The sequence below is a fragment of the Zosterops lateralis genome (genome assembly GCF_965231275.1).
Source record: "Zosterops lateralis genome assembly, chromosome: 6".
Lineage (NCBI taxonomy): Eukaryota > Metazoa > Chordata > Aves > Passeriformes > Zosteropidae > Zosterops > Zosterops lateralis.
Genome location: NC_139761.1, coordinates 48,816,703 through 48,840,470, shown reverse-complemented (window position 1 = coordinate 48,840,470; position 23,768 = coordinate 48,816,703). Strand labels below are relative to the sequence as shown.

Sequence of the window (23,768 nt, the reverse complement as noted above, 5' to 3'; positions counted from 1 at the left end):
TAGTCTTGATTTAAAGAGTGAGTATTCTTGGAAAGGTTGGCCTGGCAATTGCTTATGGAGCAGAGGTGTCCTACTAGAAAGCATATGAAATTCAAGCTAATTTTGAAGCACAGAGGTTTCATGAAAGTCCTTCCAAGTTTTAGCATCTCCAGTGTATTTAAGATTCCAGATCATTCTTCCAGCATGCTTTCTGGATTTCCTGATAAGATACACATATGAAAAACCCAGTGCCTGGGTTGCTATTAAATATACCCTGCACATCTCAGATCCCCCACTCGAATGTCTCACATCCTGCACACATGGCCAGGCCAGGACAGGAGCAGCAGGAACTTTGCACAGCTCTGCAGGGTGCTTGGACCTGTGGGACTCTCAACACAGGCAAGTTTGCTACTGTACAATGCAGACAATTCAGCAGGACACTGCTTCCCAACACTTCTCAAGTGCTCTTTGGAATCAGGCATACTTTACACTACAAGGTAGTTTGTTACCTTCATAGCCATAGAATTCCTGTGAAATGCTTGGGCCTTTCAGTTTCACTTATAGTTTGATTGATATGGAATGAAGGTGTTCAGGTCAGGTAAAGAAGAAACTAAATGTGTACTTATGCAGCTTGCACAGGTCAAAAAAGTGACTGAGCCATCAACAGGATATTTGTTTTTACATGAAGCACACTGATCTATGGGCCCTTTTGGGTGTTATTTTAAACTTTGATGTTATTTTAGAGCCAATTAGGCTATTTTGAATATGAAGTTGCAGTTTGGAAACGGTTTTAGGCTTTATGCTAAGTCAGTGCTTGATGGGTTACTGTATTTTTTGTTAAATTAATTCAATCAGGAAAAAGGCAAATGGTATCTGTGTAAGGAAAGATTTTCCCTCAGGTGCAATATCAAGGACAGCAACAAAAATCCTGACTCCTAGCCAGTAGCAAATCACTTAAAATAAACGTAATGAGGATGTCATGCAACAGCTGTATCTTGGCCTTATACCAGAAGTATGCTGAACAGCACATTTGCAACTCTTTGTGGGAAAAATAAACCCTTTGAGAGCAAGATTTGACCCCTCCCTTTTACTGTGTTGAACCTCCAGCTATTTGTGTCCTGATGCCTGCATTGTAATCATTCAAGTATCAAACTTAGTAACACAGACTTAGAAACACTGAATTAGCACAGCTTCTATGCTGTCAAGTCTTCAGCACTATACAATCAGTAGCATAGACTGCTGGAGTCAGAAATTGAATTCTCCCTAGGGTGAATTACTTCATTTTTGCCTCATAAGCCACATCCTGTAGAATCTGATCCCAGCCCTGATCCACAGACCACACTTTTTCTCCAGTCTAACAATTTCTCTCCTCCCCTACAAGTTCTAAAAGGCAACTCTGGACCTTTTTTACCTAAGGGAGATGGAGGAATGCATTTATGTGAGGAAATTTATGGAGAGCAACAAGATAAAATTGTTATGTTCTTATGGGCCATTCACTCTTCCACGTGAATGGAAATGAGTTCTGCATGCAATACATTATATGCCTAGAAAGAAACCAGTGGGGGAAAGGGAAGAATTGGCTGGCACCACAGTGCTGACAGGGTGTTAAACTCCCATCTGCTTGCCCATCTTGCTGAGGGCATCGCTGACAATGTCCAGCTCATGGCGCAGCTCGTTCACCACGCTAGCGATGCTTTTCGTGTCTTTCAGGATCTGCACACTCTGAGTGTAGGGATTGTACTTCACCCCAAAGGGGCGCTTGATGGTTTTTGCAAACTCTCTATTGAGGTTAAAAAAAAAAAAAAAAAAAAAAAAAAAAAAAAAAAAAAAAAAGTGTGTTATAATCAAAAGAGGGTGTTATAAACAAGACATAAGCCACAAATGCATTCTCCGTATGCAGCTAGTATCAATGCCCACTTTTCTAAACTACTTTAAAGTAATCCTAATTTTTATATATCTCCCACCCAGTACCCGAAAGACCAAGAAAATACTAACCAAAATTCCAATACTGTGAAAAATAGTTACAAAACTGTGATAAGGGTAAAAGGGTTTGGTGCTGCTACAGAAAGATATGTAAAACCAAACCTGCTTTTATAAAAAGAAGGCAGGGGGAGGAAGGGGATGGAATCTGTACCTCATCTTTTCCTTTGCTTCTTCAAAACTTTCAGAAACAAAGTAAACCTCCTGGAAAGTTGTAATGAGACATTCTTGCTTGCAGGTGACCTTTGGATCAAAAGGCTTGACTTTGGCGCTGTCGGAGAGTGAGTGCTGGTAACGTTTTATTGTGGGTCAGAGGAACATCACCATCCATAGAAACCAGGAGGAAAATTACGTGGTAAAGTGAATAAAAAGGATTATGTGAGATGATTTTAATGCATCACATCTTAAAATTTTATCTGCAGATTAACAGTGATTAAAGCCTAACTGAGTTATTCTGAATGGACATATTCTGCCAGTCTGGGTGAGAAAAGGAACTCCAGAGACATGAGGCTTGTGTATAAACAAAAGCAATATTTTCAGAATCTGGTTAAACCAACAAAGCTTTAATCTAAAAATACTTACCCAGACTATAACATCAAGAAATTATACTTCATAAAAAGGAGTGAGAAACAATGGCAATAATAACGAGGTACAAAGAAAAGAGGCAAACAAGCAGTACCTTGACATTCTTACCTTGAGCTCACTGATTGAAGACAGCAAGCCAGCCCCATAAACTCGTAGCTGTCCCTCTTGCTTGCACAAGCCAAACTCTACCGTGAAGAAGTAGCACTGAAACAGAGAAGGAAGTAAAACAATTCAGCCTTCGTCAAAGATGCTGTGGTTAACTAGATGGGAGCATTTCTATTTGTCGGTAGAATCAAATCATTGCAAATATCAGATAGTTATCACTCAGTTATCCTCAGATATTTAAAGAGGAGGAAAGCTAGAATGGAAGGATGAAGAACTACAGGGTTGCATGTTTCTCATAAGAAAGGTGGATATTATAGATCACTCAGCTGGGCTGGAAGATGCTAATGCTAATGTTTGCTGGAAGTGCAAATAAATCTATTTTGAGAAATACTGACATGAAATCACAGCCTTAGCTTAAAAAGAGCACTAGATAGAGAGGATCTCTGAGTGAGTGAGAAAAGCCCACTGCAGTTTGTTTCTCATTTGCTTAGTGTGCTGTAAAATTAAAGACATTCAGTATGCTGAATTCCAGGATTTCTGCAGCTATACAGGAAGGAACACTGTTTTCATAGATGGCTTAGTTCGGCTCCCACTGAAGGTAGTACCACTAGGAAGTTTTACCACTAGCTACATGAGATGGGAAAAGAAATCTTAAAAATCATCAAGCTAGTTCTTGCATAACTGGCACCAATTATTTTTCATCTAAATGTACTTGTAATCTTAAAATACTCTTACCAAGGCATCCAGAGACTGATATCCAGAAAATTAGTTTAGTTGGTATTATTTTAATTTCTTGACTGAAAAGTATCTAATGCTAGCACTCCCCACATTCAATACCATATAATTTCAATTCATTCTACACATTAAAGAAATAGAACACTTTCAAATCATTGAATCATGTTCCCAGAAGAAAAAAGACTTTGTCTGACAGAAACAGACCAAAAAAATTCAGTCTGGGAGAAGTAATCTACCACTAGAAGCTGAACCATTACTTGACTGTTGAGTGAAGAAAAATACCAGTCATATCAACTTTAAAGTGAGGTTTTTTTCCTAGCATGATTTTTTTTTTTTTTTTTTATGAAACACACAGCAGCTGCTGTGGCTAATACTGACCTGAAGCTCCAAATTTATTCCATGGTGTGGGATCAGCCTAGTAAAGCACAAAGCTTTTGATGGAATCCCCAGGCACTCACCGTTGCCAGTTTTTGGACAGCCTCATCTGATGCCCCAAGTGATGCAAGACCAATTTCCTGGGAGAACTGAGCAAAACTGGGTTCAGCCAAAAGAGGGACATGGCCTAGGAGCTCATGGCAGGTGTCACTAAAAAAAGAAACAAAACAAGAAATCTCTTGATTTGTCTTTGTGGCAAAGTGGGAAAGCAGCACCACTGAACAGATACAATATCTTCCATTAAACTTTGTTACCCAAAAGACAGAAAAGTGTCACCCATTTCTCTGAAAGCACCAGAGCACATCATACCAACCCTATATAAAGTGCATAAAATCAGATTTTCAAAGGCAGGTGCCTAAAATTAAGGTCTGAGCTCCCCATTTGCAAGGCAACTGGATATTGAACTAACTGCACACAGTGATACCAGTAAGAGATCTCCAGTAACGTGCTGTACTTTTGAAAATCCTGCACTTATGAAGGTGGCAGTTCAGCATGCTGTAATTTCATTACCTTTAGCGTGAAGGCTGAGTCTTCAGCACCTTAAAAATAAGTTTTATGCTGGTGTTCTTGAACAGCTTTTAAGTAACTTGGCTCTGGGCAAGCAAGACTGAAAACTTTCTCTCCAATTCTACGGCAAGGTTAAATGACTCACGGCTCTGGCGTATAGAGAGGGTCCGAGCTGTGTCTGACATATTGAGTGCAGTGAAAAACTCGGAATGCTAATCCTGCCAAGAAGTCCCTGGGCGACAGATATCCAGCCACGGGGCGAATGGTGAAGCCTGTGCGCTCTGAAAGTGGACAGAGATACTGTGTATCAATTTAGCACAGGATGCACGACCTTGTCAGCTTTCCTGCTGGAACTGAGGTGACAGCCACGGCACCACCTTGGCTCAAAAACACGTGGGAAAATGAGGCACAATTAGAAAAATTAGGCATAGGCCTGAGAATGAGCAATATTTTTTTAAATGGCCCTACCTCTATGCCAATGGATTTCCTAGGATTCCATACCTAGAGTCAACAATACAGCCAGGTATCTCCTTAGCCAATACTAACAGTCTTTTCAGACTCTGCCCCTCAAATATAACTGAATGCACTGAAGACACAATACATTAAAACACAAATGGCCAAAAGGCCTCTTAAAGGACCAGAAGGAATACAAGTCACCAAGGATGTTTCCTTGTGCCCACAAAATAGTAGGAATTTCAGTGGACCTCAGTTTATTTTAAAAATTAGAAAGTTTTAGAAAACCAGCACGTTACCTTTCAGGAAGCGGGACACATCTTCCAGCTGGGGGATATTGTCTTCCCTGTACCCACAGTGTTTGGTGAGCAAGGGCAGGTTTTTAAGGTACTCTCTACAGGCATAAGTTGGGTAAAGATTGTTAAGCTCTCGGTACACAGTCCCCCAAGTCTTGATCTCCTCCTCAGTGAATTCAATCTTGGGAATTGGGTCACCACTGCAAGAAGAAGAGGAAGAAAGAACATTCCTTAGTAAATGGCTAATAAGAGGTGACTCATCTACCTACTATTAGTATCTAACACCTGTAGGACTGTGACAACTGGCATTAGACTCTGTCAAATACAGAGTGAGATTTGGTCTATGTCCTGGAAGGCTTTTAGTCTAAGAACTTGCCTTTTTTTTTCACTTTAACCAGCTGTCAGGAATCTTTGCATTGACCTCACTTAAAACGTTTGTTCTGTAAACAGTTTCTTAATTGTTTAATGCCAAAAGTAAGGTGTAAAATACCTACATAATCTCTTCACAGCTTCAAGAGCTGATAACACATCCTTTTCTGTGTTGGATTTTTAAGCCTGCAATTATTTTCCACTACCCTTTTAACTTGTTTTAGGAAAAGAGAATTCCCTAAATTAACAACACATGGTGTGACAGCAGCTAAATATATACATCAGGTAAAAATCATGCTTCGGTGCAGAGGAGACAAGCGCCTGTCTGAGCATATTAATTTTAGTCTTTTTTCCTATTTAGTCCTCAGGATCTTGAATAAAGTGGATTATGGCAAGGCCAGTGTTACATTGCATTTCCACTGCCAGCCAGGGAACTGGCATGAAAAATGCTTTCCCAAGGGAATCTCTGTCAACAACACATTAACAGAAATCAGCTCAGGACTGTAGTAACTAATTGCATTAAACGTACAGTGCAATAGAACTCTAAATAGAGACCTTTTCTAGGTCATTTTTAGTTGAGGAACTTGACACCTAAATTCAATCAGGCCAAATGAAAACCACGTTTAGAAAGAATTTACAGGAGTGAGTTATGAAATGCTTACTGCTTTAAGAGCTCCACCCCCCACCAAGAAGCATCTCTAAAGACAGAAGCTCTTAGAATTTCTTTTCACAGAAAATTTCTTATCTACACATCACACATGCTAATTTGAACCAGGAAAGAAATTTCAAGTATTAACATTTGCTCAGAGAGTTTACTCTCAGTGATCACTGGGCTGTATCTTGGGATTTTCCTCCCTGCTTCTCCTTTGCAGAGCAGCTGGCCAAACCACACGGCCTCACTCTACCTCCTCATCTTGCCTGACATCTCCTTTCCTTTCACCTCCTTGGCTCTGATTCCTGAGCTGAACCTGCATGTCTCAGCCTCATCTGAGCCCAGGAAGGTGAGCTCCTCACAGTCCACTCTGCTGTTATTTCAAAGCACCCAGAAGGCTTCTTCTGGAAGAATTCAAGCTTACTGTTTGTAGTTCATAGCCAGGTCTGCAAAATACTTTCGCCTCTTGCGATAAACATTGTCTTTGAAACCCTGGTGGGGAGAAAGGAAAACACAGTTCAGTGAGTTTCCAAGCCATAATAAATAAATCAATTTAAAACAGGACACTTGACATTTCTTCAGTTGGAGAATAGAAAAGTATGATGTGTAAGAATGAAATGAGAGGGCAGGAAACTCATAGAGGTAGTCTGAAATGTTTAATAGACGTGAACTAAGCAAATACTCCAATGCAGGAATCAGCTGGTTTATGCAACTCTATATTCTGTAGAGAAGGATTCATTTCAGTCATAACAGTATTTATACAAAGTTTTTTACTTGCATGTTTATTCAAAATTACAGAACAAATTGCCCATTTTCACTGCCCCAATACCAGTTTGGTTTCTCCAGTAAGGAAGAAAGAAAGAGGAGGAAGAAAGCCTGCATCAAAATAGCTTTTTTTAGCTTCTCTAATTTGTATGTGACCACTCAAGGCCCAGACCTGGAGTTCTTGTTCAGGGCACAAGTAAGCCCTGCAGAAAAGCCACAGGAACTGAATTCAGTCAGTCTTCCGTGAACAAAGAAAGAGACATGAAATCCCAAGAGAAGGTGCTCAGACCCCCAGAGACACCATTGAGGGAGAGAAGAGGGAGGAGGAAAAGCTGCAATTTTTTTAGGTCAGCTCCACAAAATATGTTTCCAGCTATGGAGTGGGTGTAGGGAGGGAAAAGTACTTACAGGATGGTCGGCATCCAAGTCAGACCCGTACATCAGCACCCGGTTTGCACACTTATCCAAATCTGAGATCTTCTTTGGAAACCAGGGAACGTTCTCCATGTCTAGGGAAGGCATGGAATCCACAAGGTTATTAATAACGCTGAGCACACCGAGTGAGGAAATGTTACTTTCAGCTATGGCTATGGTGGTTACAGCTCACTGTATAAATTAAAGGGGCATGAATAAGACAAGGGAGCCCTTTGCCTATCTGGCACCAGCCTCCAGCTCACACTTCCTCCTCGGTCACTGCCACAGTCTGCCTGCAGACCACAGCCAGCTCCAGAGCCTCTGGGAAGGAAAGTTAACATGGGTTTCTCTGCTGTAGTTAGAGTAGCACCTAGAGGATCCCATGAAGACAAGTTCTCCCTGTGTACGGCTCCTGGGAATCTTGTAGAGTACAAAGGAGAACAGAAGGAAATTGCCTGTGGTCCCTGGGCAGAGTGGGAGCAGATTAGAGTCCTCTCATCCTGCTTTACTGACCATGGGAAATAAATGTTTCTCCATGGTTATGTATGTGGGAAGCATCCAGCTTTGCCTTGAGGGGTCTGAGGGGGAAGAGGAACAGGAGGCCCTTCTGCCTGAGAGAGGTGCATCATTACAGTTTTGCTACCAACTACTTTGGGGTTATTTTTAGCCTGAGAGAGTTTTTTGACAAGCTCATGGCAGAGCAGTTAATAGACTATTTTTCTGCCTCAGTGCTCTTCAGTTTACTTTAAAAGGTCAGGAGACTGTTTAGATTGAATTTCCCCTTACTTAGGGCTAAAGTAAGCCATTTTATCCAAGAACTCCAGACCTCTCCTTCTCAAGCACAATGACTGAGAAATACGTGAGACCAGCTTCCTGCTGCCCTGAACTTTGGCCATCTCTTTAATTAAAAGTAAAGGTAAACACAATGTGTAGTATCTAAAGGTAAAAGGCACCTCTGTTATACTAATACAAATAGCCAGTTATGATTAAAAGTGGGTTAAAAAAGACAACAAAATCAAGATCTGAATGAGGAAGTTGCAGAATCCATCTGCCACTCTCCCCAGGGTCTGAACTGAACTGGGATCTGTCAGTATTACCCCTCTGCCATCGTGGTGTACTCGAACCCTGCACTCAGACTTTGCCTGCTTTGACCTGCATGAATGCAGGACTCCCAGTGGCACCAGCTGGGCTGTGCTGGGAAGGGACAGGAGCACAGACAGCAGACACACTATTTGTAGCAGCCTGACACAGCCTCAACTCCCATGTGACAGCCAGGAGTTCACACCTAACACAGAAACAGGTACCTGGTAGCAGGTGTCTGAAGACACTACACAAGTGCAGGTGTGGACAACCATAAAAAGATTTCAAACCAACACAATTGGAAGTGCATTTTCAACAGAACTGGCTTTTGTACCTACCATCTTCCTGGACATGGAAATGCTCTGTTGGGCTCACAGAGACAACGTTGACATGGGATTTCAGGAGCTGGAAGATCTCGTTCAGTTGTTCCCTGTTACTGTCACAGTCCACAAAGATCTCAAACTCAGAATTTCGTCTCTTGGACTTCCTTGACTCAATGTGTACCAGATTTACATGCTTCTCCTGTTTAGTAAGAAATAATGGTCTCAAAGAGATAGGCTAAAAACAATTGACTATAAGTTAAAATAGTTTTTCAAACTAACATTCTACTGCCATGAACTATTCACCACCTCTATGAAGCTATTTTAGTTAATTGGATCTCTTGATAGCAGTTTGCTGATTGAAGGGGCAAAAAGGTTTGATTTTTCTATTCAGAAGAAAATGAAAGGGAACCTATGTTCTTTCAGTTTTATTTACATTCAGGAAGCACATAAAGACACAGTCAGGAGGTTTAAATTCATAGACCTTTTTCTTTCATCCTTCCCTTAGGAAGCTGATTAGTAAAACTCACCAAAATGCCAATCAAGTCACCATATAATTATCTCACAAGCGAGCAAGGGATTTAAAAGCAGCAGTTTTCAGGGCATTAGTTTCACTTTTCTTTAATCTGAAAAATTATTTAATCATGTGTTTTATATTAGGAACATTGAGAAAACCCCAGGCTAAAACATCCAGGGCCACATAGCAGAGCACAGTAGCACTGTACATATTCCTCACAAAACACCTGCCCAGCAGCTGTGCAATTGCAGCTCCTCTGCCTCCTTCAGTCTTGCTGGGCAGTGTGACAAGGGCAGGGCACTCAACACAGTACAGATCAACACCCCAAGTGTCTACCTGCCTTCAGCAGGGGCTTCAGACCACCTCTAATTCCCAGCAAAACCATTGAGTGTCAATCCTCTTGTCATGAGGGGAAAAGACAAACCTCTCTCAGTGTTTAGTCAGTGCAGATAAGATTTCTAGCCAGCCATCATCTAATTTCTGAGGCATACATCTGCCTTCATGGGTAATTGTGAGTGCAAAGTGGGAGCCAGGTATAGAATCACATCCTTAAGAAATGGATGTAATCAATTCTTGTGTGTTCCAAAACTACCCTTACAATTTAAAAATGCAGAGCTGCTGTGATGATTATGTGATTATAACATACATACCTGAAAGAGTTTTAATGCTTTTACAAGACCTCCAACTTCATTCTTCAAGGAAAAAATGATGGCTGTCCTTCCTCTTTCAGATGCATGGTCTTCATTCTCTTTGTTATCTTCAATCATCATGTAAGCTGACTTATTTAACTAGATGCAAACAAAAAAAAAATTTGTTTGAATGGGTAGAAGTGCAAAAAGTGTAAGTTTTTATATTTCAGGTTGTCTGGGAGTAATGCTGTGCTTTGACTGATCAACAACAAAATGAAAATTATTAATTAAATCATAAAAATAGAAATAAAGTTAAGCACTTATAGTTAGAATTTGTGAGACATTGAAATACCAAGATATCTTTCTTTTAGTTGAATGATTTTATTGACATTTTTAGTCATTCCCTAGGATGCAGAAAATGTTTTCGATGTATAGTTTATAATCAGCTTTGCTACTGGGAGGAAGGGGAGCAATACGATGTCAGCAGAAATAGTACATTCAACAAAACTCTTATTAGCAAGTTCAGTGAACACTGGCAAACAGAATAATCCAAATCCCGCAGGACATAGGTAGGAAAAGATGAATCAGGATTCAGTAGATCAGAACAGAAAAATCACTGCCTCTCTCTTGTTACATAACTGTAAAACACTGTTTTCATAGGGCAAGGAGACAAACCTAAGGAGGCAAAATGATTTGCTGACCAGAACTTGCTCACTGAAGAGCCAGTCCCGCTCTGATCAGCCACAGCCAAGCTGCTCCATCTGCCACAACCCCTAATTTGTGTGCCAAACCCTTGGCATAATCACCCAAATCACACACTAAAAATTCAGACACCCCACACTGTCAAGACCATGTGGTTTTGCACCTTACCAGGGATCACACTGCTCACTGTGTGGAAATCAGCAGCTATCACAGACCACATTCTTAGCTACATGTAGCCAGGCCATAAATAGAGATAATACTGAAACCGTAAAGAAAGGGGAAATGCAAAGTAAAGAAAAAATACAGGGCTTATGGGCAGAGGCTGTCCCTCATGTCTTCAAACCTTGCAAAAAAAGAAAGAATAAAAGGCAAGGTTTCTGAATAAGTCAGTGAGAAAGAGGAGGGGAACAATGAAGGCACATTATTGCTATTTGGAATTCTTTTTTCATCTGACACAGCTTTTAAAGATATTACTATCTTGAGAAATCTACAGAAATTAAAAGAGCAAAACAATAAATGTGCCAGTTCCACTGATTCCCTTATGCAGTCTCTCCAATTTTAATGATGTAATGAAAATATTTGGATTTCTGACAGGGTTCCCTCCTCTAATGAGCTGCTACTACATGATGAGTCTGGACAACAGTGTCAGACCATCACACTGTTTCTGATCCAGAAAAGTCAATGATCTCTCCCAGCTGGAGTCCAGACATCAAATTTTCTGCTGAAAGTGTGTGGCAAGCCCAGTTCAGGTTCAGCTGAGCAGCCTGCAGGTTTCCCAGCTCACTTCAATGGCAGATCACGATTACAAGAGGCAGGAACAGGCACTGAGCAAAGGCACTTCAAGCAGAAAATGAAAAGCTACAAACACCATGATTACATACAGGTCATTGATTGTTTTCTCAAGGGCAGAGAGGCCATTTGTGTGAGCCAAATCCTTTCCAGATGGTCCTGCTGCAGGAGAAGCAAAGAAGTCTCCACTACAAGTAGAGTTAGGTGGTGGTCTTCAAAGGCAATAAAGGCAGGGCTGGTTTATAGAAGAGGCAAATATGCAGCATGTTGGCTTGACTCCACATTTAGGGTCATTGACTTAAGCCTGGATCAGCCTTTATGAGATCTGCATGCAAAGTTATGAGGTGCACAGCTGGGACAGACTACCTGCACCAAGAACTAATGCTCTTCTTCTGTGTTTTGCTGCTGCAACTTACACTGTGTCTAGGATCAGGTGACAACATCTACAAAACAATGTGTTTAAGAGATCAATGCAGAAAATACAACAAAACATAGAACACTTTTATATTAAGCTCTAGAAATTACCTCTAACTTACAAGTTGGACAAGAGAAATTGAGATGCTTACAATGCCAAATGTACACCATTTACATATTTAGCCCTACACCAGAGCTAATCTTTTGCTTTAATTAAAAAATGATCTGAAGACAGTAATGAAGCAACCATTTGGGTGCAAAGCAACAGGAGAAAATGGTAATGCAGAAACAATCCCTCTCCTCCAGTGCCTGCATTTCACTTATATTTGATTCTCTATCAGTAACTCAGCAACTCAAATCTAATAAAATATGACACTTTTCCTTTGCATGGTAACACATTTGAGCTTTTTGGAGGGTGAAAGGGGGAATTGATACTGCATTGATGTTTTTTATTAATGATACAAATCATTGACTTGATTTTCCACCATCCTGACTCAGCCTTGATGAAAATACACAAACACAAGGCTATTGTAAGACCTTTATTTAGATAGATAATTAGTTGCTATCTGGTTAAAGATCGCACTTTTTGGGACCCATAGCAATTATCATCCCTTTCTCCCTCTCCCTAAAGGATGTTCACAGAGAGAAAGATATATGAGGGTGCGTATTTTGTTCTTTAATTCTTTATATTAATGGATAACCAGGATTTAAAATTATCCAAACATATTTACCTTTTAAAAAATTCCATTTCAGAACCATAAATTGAAGGTGAAAAATTCTTTTCAAAAGATTTGAAAAGGCATCAATACTGATTGACATTAATCATTATTAATTAAAAATGTTAATGGGTGTTTTATATTCTCTCCCCTTTAAGTACCTGCCCTACTTTGTCATTGTCCTTCTGACACACTTCTAGGGGAGGGTGAGGACATGACGTTAGGAGTAACCACAACTAGATTTCACATTACATTTTCCAGCCACACCAAAGTTCTTCCTAAGACTCAGAGTGCTCAGACACCAAACCAAAAGCTGTGCTGAGCAGCTTATTTGGCCTCCAAGTATCTGAGGGATACAGCAAGGCAATATTTTTGTGAAACTTTACTCCATTACTGTCAGGATTCTTGTCTTCACAAGGAATTTTACAGACTTTATCAACTGCACAGTATCAGTAACTACAGCCAAAGTGCAAGTGCTGCTTTTATCTGGTCTTCTCTGATGCACTAAGTAAATTCTCACTATAATGTGGAATAACCCAGGAGTGAGTTTTTCTGGGCTCTATCACACCCTCTGTCTCCTAAGCAATGATACACCAAAAGTTGCTTTTGCTCCACCTTAATTTCATATGCTCACATTTACACTTAGAGATTGTTTTCCCCCTCATCCAGAAAGAGCAATTCCATCCCAATTCCAGCGGCACCGACGCCAGAGGAGCCTCACACCGGCTCTCTCCAAGTAACCCAGGCCAGAAAGCTCTCGTTTTCCCCAAATCTCCGTTCGGGAACTGCACGAGCGAAGCACCCGAGCTGTGACTCCACAAAAGCGGCGTTTACTCCTCAAGCCAGGAGCGACCCCGGGGCCCGGCAGCTCCCAGGATCCCATCCCGCACTTGTCACGGCCATCCTGCTCCTCTCACCTGTGCCCAGCTCTCTCCTCCCGTGCCCATCCTGCTCCTCACCTGTGCGCATCCCGCTTCTCCCGTGCCCATCCCGCTCCTCACCTGGCACATCTCGTTCCTCCCGTGCCCATCCCGCTGCTCACCTGTGCGCGCCCCACTCCTCCGGTGCCCATCCCTCTCTCCTCACCTGTGCGCATCCCGCTCCTCACCTGTGCCCAGCTCTCTCCTACCGTGCCCATCCCTCTCCTCACCTGTCCAGGGGTGTCCCGCGGGCTGGGCGCCGCCTCCAGGGACGCGCCTCTGCGGGGCGCGGGGTGCATGGCCGGGGCAGGCTCAGGGCAGCGCCCGGCCCCGCCGGCTTTATGCAGGGCCGAGAGCCGCCCCTGACCGAGGGGAGGGATGCAGGGAGGCGGGGGGAAGCGCTGCCCGGCCCAGCTGGGAAAGAAAGGGGCGCCTTGACCCTCTCCACCTCTCTCAGTTTGCAGAACCGCAATGGTCGGACCCAGCCCTCCGGGAAAAACCCGCACAAGAAGAAGCCCCTTCCCTCCCGAGTTACACCTCCTCGGTCACCCCGGCAGGGTCACTCAAGAGGGCTCACAGGAGACAGACTTTTCGTGGGTAACTCTAAGAGTTTTGCAGTTCACATACATTTGCACAGCGCGGGACTGAGGGAAATGAGCATTTGGATGGAGGGGGTCTTCATCCTGTCCACACAGCTGCTTCCCAGCACTTGTGCACTCCCTGTAAAATGCTCTGTGTGCTGCCTGTGGGAAAGGGAAGGCAAACTGCATCAGAAGTGAGAGGTGGTGAGCGCTGCGTCTGTAGCAGAGGGGCTCTGAGCAAAGTGGCTCCAAAGCTACAGAAGACTCAGCAGTGATAGACACCCCTAAATTCTCAACAGCATATAGTGCAGGTTGTAGTCTCAGAGAGGAACACACTGGGCAGATGTATTGAGCCCTTCACTAAAAACAGCAGTGTATTTCTGCAGCATGTTACTAAATTGCAGCATATTACTTCTTTTCTCAAAAGCTCCTTCACAAACAGGAAGAATAAGTACATTAGCAGAAAATTACATCTGTTCATACCATTTATCATGTAATTTATTTTCTGTATACATCTAGACATGTTTATAAATATAAAAACTCAAGGGTTTTTAGACTCCAATAATCCCAGTCCTCACTGTCTCCTCTCAGGTCAGGCTTGGCAACATTAAGATAAAGGGATTTTGGTCCATAGCAGCAGAAGCCAAAATGTTCCCTGAGAACATAATCTCATGGAGGCATTAGGGGTCTCTTGGGGAGAAGAGATTGATTATTTTCTAATTGAGCTGTCCAAACCCAAAGACTCTGATCCTTTTTTTACAGGTTGGGGGTTTTTTTGTTTGTTTGTTTGTTTTGTTTGTTTGTTTGTTTGTTTGTTTTAATGAATCTTTCGAAGAAATGCTCAAAATCAGCAGCAACTAGTTTTACTCTAATAGACTCAAGTGTCTGAACAAATCCCCAGTATCTTTCTCTTCAGTGCCTAAAAAGATTCCAAACTCGAAACCTTGATTTCAGCTGGATCCCTTAGACATTGGGTGTAACACACCTGGTAAATCATATTGATGAAGCCAATATATAGGCTGACACCTAACCCAGGCAGGCACAGTCACACCTGTACCAACATCTGCAGTGATATCAGCGTCTTCCTTCTTCCTAGAAGGTGCTGAACTTCAAACAATCCTGTTTCTAAGAGGACTGAGGGTGACTAGCTCAGCCCTTCAGACCCAGCACAGGATTGAAAGAACACAGCTGTGAATGATGACATAGCTGGAAAAACCTTTTTTTCCCCAGTTTGCTAATGGGACATATTTTGTGACCAGATGATTCAATTTTCCCTTCATAAAGAAAAAGCGGTATTTATCAGTATATGTCTTAACTCTACAACAGGCATTTTCACTTCCTTCCTGGAGAATAGATCCCTCCATCAAATGGGCTGACTCAGAAAGCAAACAATTTGTAGCATCTTTACCCAGACTCCTAACTGTATGAGAGCCTGGTGTTAATGATAGATCTGTAAACATGGGCACAGTAAGACACTTATGATAGAATATGACTAATCTGTCAATTTTCCCTAACTCAAATGAAGCAATAATAAAGGGGAATCCACGGGCAGCTTGACCTACAACTGCTGAAACAATGGGAATGAGGTCAGGAATGGCCAAGGAAATTTAACCTAATATGAAATTAGCTAGTTACATAACCAGGTAGCTGTGGTGCCCAGAGTTTTGGGGAACAGATTAAAGCTAATTCACTGGTTTAAGTAAGAAGTGCTTGTTCACCAGAGCCAATGCCCCGTGGTCTGAAAGGGCAGAACCACAAAGCATGAACAGACTCAATTACAGCCTGTTTCCACTGGGTGCTCACTGGAGCCTGCTCTGCTCCTCTCCACGCAGGGTTTCCATCTCCCAGGAATCTGTGGATGTCTTTATAAGGGAACTGCTTTAAAAGTTTTATCCAAAAGCTGAATCTTCACAGTTCTAGGGTTGCAGAGCTTTGGAAAACCCTTACTCTGTCACTAGCACAGCTGCTGCTGTGTGTTTTCACACATAGACAAAAATTTCTACCTTTTCCCAAAAGCTGGTAGCATATTCTACCATTTAAGAACAGTGGCTTAGGCCCCTCACCACAGAAGACAGGAAATACAGCACAGCAGTCAGGTGTGGAGCACAACACAAACAGAGCCCAAAATGCATGGGAGGTACCCTGCTCATCCTGGCAGGAGGTGGCACAAGCAAACACTGACCCAGAAAAGGTCTGAGATGTGATCTCGTTGGTCTGCAGGAGCACTGAGGGAAAGAGAGGCCAAAAGTTTTCAGTGGGATGTCAGAAATCTACACAGACCCTGAGGTGGGAAGGAAATGTGCAGGACAGAGACAACTGAGGCATCAAAATCATGGAGAGAGAGGCCTCCCCTAATGCCACGGGAGATAAGGCAATACAGGGATTAATTTTTGTCTAAGGCCTGCAGGAGATTTCTCACATATAGCCTCTCAGGCAGACAAAGCCCTCCAGATAGATAATGAGCACCTGAGGATGGAGCACAGGTCTGACCCTGCTCAAAAGTGGGTCAAGCTGATCACGTTTGGCAGGACAGGGCTTTGCCATGTGCAGCTGCCACAAAACCTCTCACTGGCACAGAACAACCATGGCAGCACTCACTGTGAAGGCTGCCAGAGTGGCTTTCAATTATGTTTTCCCTCATAATTCCTCATTAAATTAACCTTCCTCTGCTGCTGTCAGATCCAAGTGACAGAGTGGTGTCAGACTGAAGCCTGATGTTTTCTCAGCCCTTTGGTGGAGTAGCTCCAGGAACATCAAGCAGCTCCAGAAGATATCATGAGTCTATTCCTCCTTCTCATCTGCAAGCTGAGGTGGCTTTGCTCTAGTTTTCAGAGAGTTTCTAGTTTGTTCCTCAAAGCAGAAACTCAACAGCAGGGTTTGCAATCAAGCAGTGGTTCTTACATTTGGGGGTACACGTTTGTAGATAAATGCTCTGGTGATTTTTAGGCTGAGAAGTATTAAAACCAAGCTGTCACACCTGCAGATCTTCCCCTCTCTAGAGAGCCACACAGTAAAGGGATGCTTTTTCCTCTCTGAAACACAACAGCATAAACGTTCTGCCCTACCTCTCCTCTTCCTCCCACTCTGAGAAAGTTTGTTCTCCACTGGTCAAATACATAGGGACTCAACTAACCTGGCACATCTTTCCAGACATGCCACAAGTCTTGTATTCACCAACACTCTGAGCTGGTCTGGGAGGGGAAAAGAAAGGTGGGGAAAAGAAAAATCAGCATAGTACAAGGATTCTGCACTTGGGGAGAGATAGGGTCAGGGGATGATTTTGTTAAACTGGTGAGGCAAGAACCGTTGAAAAGCAGATTGAGAACATTCTGTAAGGATATTAATCTTCTGCTGAAATACAAGATTATCTACCTGAATGCAGCAAGACTGAAGGAGAGAATCAGTCAGCCCTAAAGTCTTCTCAATCCCATCAAGGTCATCAGTGGGAATTACCTGATCTCCCCATGGGATAGGAGAAAGTGCTCTAATCTCTGATAAGGCAATTTCACAACATCACTTCTGAGGTATAAACCCCCTTGAACTTTATTTGGCTCAGGAATCTGCCTTTCCAAGCAGGACCATTTGTCTGAGGCAAAGGCGCCACCTGAAACTTTTCCAGGAAAAGGTATGAAGTTGTAACTCCCTGAACAAAACAGGTTTAATATGACTTAGTACCAAGTCTGCTCTAATCATAATTACTTTCTCCAGAGCACACAAATGAAAATTCTAATCACAGCTCTCTGCCTTTCTGTTAATTAACTGCTGCAGACAAGTCATGCCTTAAGAATCTCATGGTACTTAGACAAGCACTGTGGAAGTTACAGGGAAGAATGAAGATGAACATCTCACAGGCCTCTGCACACTTTGCTTTCCAGTATAGGTTTTACGGATCTTCCTCATATTCTGATTGAATTTTTTCAATGCCCTTTTATACTGATGCCTAAAAAACTGCTGGTCTTAATTTCTGGCTCGTTTTCTTCTACTGATTTTTAATATTTATAAAGCATTTATTGTCACAATACCTAAGCAACAGCATTCACTTCCAATCACTTTCTAACCTTCATTCTCTCAACCTTTGACTTTTGTCACCTAAATGAGATAATCTGTTATTGTGGCTTTTACCTAAGTGCAGAGAGTTAAAAAGGTCCAAATCCAAAGCTTTTCAAATTTTCAAAGAAATGTGTGGATCTGAAATCCCTGTCTTTCTACAGGGAATTCTTCCGTTTTCTCCCTTGTTCTGCAAACCACAGTTCTCCCAACACTCTCCAGAGCAATTCACCCAGCCTTTGTCCAGCATGAGACTGTGACAGTGTCACACCCTGAACTCAGAGTAACCTCTGAGAAATGCCTGGACATCTCAGTCCCTGAGAAGAGAAGCACATCCCCATGAGGGTGGTTTAGCAATCAGTTAACAATTTATGCCACAATTTATGAATGGTTGTCAATTAATAAAACATTTAATTCATAACCAGTTAACACACGACAAAGGGAAAAGTGGGATTTAAATGATGCAATTATTTAAAACATTTACAAATATCTTTTTCCAATGAAAAGTGCAAGAACCAATGAGGTAAATTACCCTCTCATCGTGGCTCAGCCAGCTGTAGTATCAACAGCTTTCAAGCACACTTATTTTGAAAAGCCAGAGCTGCTGTGTAAACCTACTGAAGCACATCCAGCCAACAGACCATTCACAGTTTGTATATTTGCTTTGGACTGTTTAAAGAAGTAATATTAGCCCTTTCATCTGAGGCAGGAAATATTTTTCATTTCATAAAAGCTAAATAAAATCACAAGTGACATGAGTTACTTGCTGCTCTGAGCAAACAAGGTGTAGTTTTTTCCTAACAGCACTTTTGTAATCTCTTTACAAAAGGTTAGTTAAGATGCTGCTGGGACAATGGACAAACCAGGCTCTGATTTGTTTTTTCTAGTGAAAAGATCACAAAATTAATATCAATCAGCTACATTTCAAACCAAAGTGTAGTCTGGCTGGGAACGAAAGTTCTGGAAGAGCTCTTTGCTCCAATTACTCTGGTGTCACTGGGTACAGAAAGTGACAATTACGACTTTCTTTTATTTCCTTATCTGTTCAGGGTTGGCCAAGTCACCTCAAGTTAAACGTGTCCCCCCACCAGCCAGCAAAGATTCCCTGTGTTACTAGAGCAAACAGGATTTAGTCCAGCCAGAACCATCAGCCAGGGATGGAGAAAACCAAGTGGAAAAGCTCAACAAACTGGTCTACCTCCCATATGGAAATACAGTGCAGCCTGGAGAGGACAAGGAAATATTGCATTGAGCCTTGCAGACCTGCTCTGCTCAGGCTTATACTTCAGTCCTTGCATGGCTGATGGGGAAGCTCACAGCTGGTTCCACAGCAGTCTGAGCAAGGTCACCACTCTGCACTGCACCAGTCCTGGTCCCCAGAGCCCTGGCAAGGGTGGGGAGGCTGAGAAGATGCTTTGTGCTGATAGCTCTGGCACCAGGTACAAAATGCCCAACCTGAAAATGAAAGACAAAACATCCAAAGAGAGAAGAGTGTGCAAGAGCCTAAGGCAACCTCAGCCACCACCAGTGAAAACAGCCCCTCGTGGCATTCAGGGATTACTTCTGACCAGGTCCTGATAGTTCTCCATCCCTTAAGCACAAATTGTAGTAGAAGTGGACTCCATGTATTAAGGAACCATCCTAGTACCATTATTTCCACTACATTATCGTTACAAAATGAATTATCCAGCGCTTTCACATCACAGAGAAACACAAAGCAAAATAGTCAAATGCATAAATAAGCCTGCTGATAAGAACAGTCACAGAGTTTGTTAACCTCAGCCTGTTGGCCTAATTAGCAGAACAGCAACATATTGTGTATTCCGAGTGAGGTGGAGGAGAGTACAAAGGAGAAAGCTTTGTACTCGCTAATGATATGAGTAAGCAGAGCTCAGAAAGAGATTCAGCCGACTTTGATCCACCCAGGAAAGAGAACAAGAGCTCTCCAGGTACTTCTGACACAGCCTCACCATGGGCTTGTGCCAGTAACCATCCCCTACCGTATTCACATTCATTTAGAAAGTGTATCCAATATTAGATTTGGTGAATGTAAGAAGCAGGCAGATTGTATGCCATGTGTTTCACACACCTTAAACATGGCCAGGCCAAGGGAAATCAAGAGGCAGAAACCACAGAAGACAATGGGTTTGCCTGTTACAGCAGGTTTTTGGTGTGTTGCACCCCTGTGCTGGTGATGATCAGCCTTTCTGAAGCAGAGGACATGGTCAGATGGTTCATTCCTACCCACTCTGTTACAGTCCCTCAGGGCTTCACAACAAAGTCATCTCAGAGGACCATTCTCTGTTCACAGATTTCAGACACCCCCCTTCCACTGATATCCTGAAATCACACAGTGAAACATGACAGAGGGCAGCCTCTGGTCTAGACGCTGGCCATTGACCAGCTTGAACAACATAAATTAAATCACAGTCACTTCTTGCTCCAGGGATGAAAACCAGCAATGTAAACCCATCAATTCACAGCAGCAACTTTAAACACACTGACAATTGTAAAATGTCCAGCCTCAGAGCTGTGAAACACATCATCATTTCCAAGACTGGCAAAAGCTGTTCATCTTGCTGTGTTCTCATGACAGATGTTTGCTCCTCTCTGAATTTTTTTTTATCTTATTAGATTTTAGCTCCCATTATAGTTAGAACAATTTTGTATTGGGGCAAAATTAATTAGTTTGGATCAAAGTAAGGCTCCTTGAAATGTAACACTAATGAGTCTCATCTGCCTGATTAGAGAGCTTTGCTTTTAGGAACACTAGGTACAAAATTTTATTTCACAGAAATAAAACCTTATAAGATTATTTAAGGTTGAAAGCATTAGCTAAACAGTAACCAGGATCATGGATAAAAGATTAAGGTGGCAAACTATGAGCAGACTTACAAGTGACAAGAGGATGCAAGTGTAGACCAAAACAGGCTAATGAGGATTTGTCAAAGAGCTGCAAGCAGAGCTAAGTGCAATTCACAACAATATATTTAGTGAACTGAAATTGTAGCTTCCCATCTATTCACAATTCTATTCACATGTTTGTAGGGACTAAATGGAAAAGAGTTATGAACTGGAAAAGACAGTACCAATTTTTAGAAAGAAAATATGGGAAAAATAGTTCATTTTGGATGAGTCAAACTAATATTTAATATCTGGCAAACAACCTGGACAAAATATTTGCTTATTTTAAATCTGATTTTAGTCAAGAGCAAGTTGTGTTAATCAGCATTGGCTTTGGTTGATGTGAGAATTACTCTAGAGAACAAAGGGGGTTAATAAACTGGCTATTCCTCATTTTTATTAAGCTTCTTCACCCCACCCACTTTCTCTTACTCCATTAATACAAACTATTTAAAAAAATACAATCTAGAATTAACTTCCCGAAAGACAGGGGCAAATTCTGAAAAAAGCACATGGTAAATGTAGTTATCAGAGATCTTCTGGTAAATTTGGCATAGCACACCATAAGTGACATCTGCACAACCTCGTGCTGGGTCATTTGTGAATGACAAACACATGACATAAGCACATGGTTATGGGAACCGCCTTCTCCAAAGTGACATCTCCCTCCAGAAACTTCTCCAGCACAGACACAAGACTAGGAATGAAGATGTGCTTGGAGAGGGCAGGTCCCAGCTGCTGGCAGAAATAGCTCCATGTGAGAGGAGGCATGAAGCCCATGACTGGACAAGGACATGCTTTTACACAATGTCTGTGGCCACGGAAACCACTATAAATTTGTGAGTGTGCTCTCAAAGCCAGGCAGGTGCTGAGCAGTACAGCTGAACAGGCACCACCTCTGGCTGGTGGAAAACCATCCAGACCCGCTGTGGAATCATAATGAGGCACCAAGGGCTTGCACAGCTTTAGGCAGTTACACACAAAAAGCCTTTGGGTAAACCAAGAACTGAATTTGAACCTCTTTCACCTACTTTCTCTGTTAGGATAAGGTTTCAACTCAAACATTATCACTTTTTGTCAAAATTACCCTGACCTGCAACAGGAAACACTGAAAACATTTTTTTTATCCCTTTCCAACCTAACACTAGAATTCAAATTTGAAAAAACTCATTTCAAACACCCATGTGTCATCTTCTGATGTCATGCATACTGCACCTGTGCATAATATTCCTCCTGCCAGCCTTCTGCATTAAGTCAACAACAACAAAGACCACTGTGCCTGTTATTCATAAGCTTTTTGTTATCTCATGGAAGAAGCAAAAGGGCCCAGAGCATGTGTGGGAAGGAAAGACCTTTGTTTCATTTAATTATATTTACTTATTTCAAGTCTATGTAAACTCAGGGATCAGCAGATCAGAACTGGTTAATTAAATCATGAGAGCATTGCCTTTACCTGTGTGGGCAATCACGTCATGCTGTGTCACATTCAGCAGGTCCTTCCAACAAAGCACCCTCAACCTTTACATTGTGGACAAGAAAGAAGTCTGCCTCCCAGACGGCTCTGCAGAATTAAGAGCTCTTCTAATGCAAAAGCTGACAGCTGTAGAGTAGCACTGTGGTTATTTTCAATACTTCCATCATGGGGGTTGACTCCAGATCTGTTGGTTAAAGTTACTGCTAACACTGCAATAAAATATCAGGTTCTAATCCTTATGTTCATCACTGAGTTCTAGACAACAGGGAAAAGAGGAGGGTGGGCTCAAAAGCTCATGTGCACAGACACACTGCTGGATGCTGTCCTCACCCACCTGCTCTGGTGTCCAGAAAGGCTGCAGAAGTAGGAAAGCTGCAAGAAGTTTGCCTCTCAGAGTCACCCCTGGCTGCTCTTGCTTGTGTCCATAAGCACATGGATTGTGCAGGAATTGGCCTGGACATCTCCAACCCCTCTCCAGAGCAACTCAATGCCAGCATATTTTGCATCTGTCTTCCATATTCTTTTAAGAGTTGTGAGAACCTCTCCAATAAGGGAAGAAGGAAAAGGACAAATCTTCCCTTCATTTGGGCTTGGGACTTTCCCAAGAGAGCAGCTCACAGTACACAATGCCAACACATTTATATCTTCCAGACACTTTCCTTGGACCCACATCATTTGTCAGCTCATAGGCAATTTCCTGTGTTTCTTTACATCTACTCATAAATGTCTGCTATCTACTAAGTTCACAAAATCAGACTCTTCCCTTGCTCTTCATGTTTTCTCCATTCATTTTTCTCTTTCCAATTATTCCAGCCTTTTCTGTCCACTACTGCTCTTCCTTCCATTCAGCCACTGTAATGGCTTCATCTCAAATGACAAAATGGAGCAATTTTACAGGTTCTTTTATTCCCACCTAATCTGAAGTGTTTGTCCTTATTTTCTACTCTCTTAACTTACTAAATCAAAATCTTTACTAACCAGGCTGGCATAAACTCAAAATGTCTTCCCATGGTTCATGTGTCCAGCCTTCCCACTTGACTAATGAGGAAACTCTCTGATGTTGAATAAAAGAGCTTGTGCACTACAAAGAAGTTTTAGTGGAAAATGAAACCTTCTGACATCACTGGCTAATTATAATGCAGCACTGTGGCTGTATTGCAGGGCAGGATAAAAGTGTGCACGTATTTCCTGTGTGTTTCAATATCCTTCTATTGACAGAAGATAGGGTGACTGGTCTACTACTGGAGGCCAGGAAATTATTTTTCTGATTCCATTGGAATAATTGACAAAAGCTTTTCCTTTCTATGTAAGGTTAACAGATGGCTTGTTAAAGTTACATCTTCTTTAAACAGAGCTGCCACCAAAAATTATATACATGACAGCAAAAATAATATTGATAC

General features: G+C 42.0%; 1 protein-coding gene across 1 annotated transcript; it reads right to left on the bottom strand.

The window, feature by feature from the left end:
- Window positions 1-1,584: 1,584 nt before the first annotated feature.
- Window positions 1,585-9,974, bottom strand: TPH1 (tryptophan hydroxylase 1; the record flags this gene model as incomplete). The annotated part of the gene is made up of 10 exons (XM_083863634.1): window positions 9,843-9,974; window positions 8,694-8,877; window positions 7,270-7,370; window positions 6,521-6,588; window positions 5,079-5,275; window positions 4,472-4,607; window positions 3,843-3,969; window positions 2,653-2,748; window positions 2,114-2,247; window positions 1,585-1,759 (listed from the first exon to the last, which is right to left on the bottom strand). Exons 1-10 carry the CDS (start codon window positions 9,960-9,962, stop codon window positions 1,585-1,587), a joined length of 1,338 nt encoding a protein of 445 aa, XP_083719760.1. The 5' UTR covers window positions 9,963-9,974.
- Window positions 9,975-23,768: the final 13,794 nt, after the last annotated feature.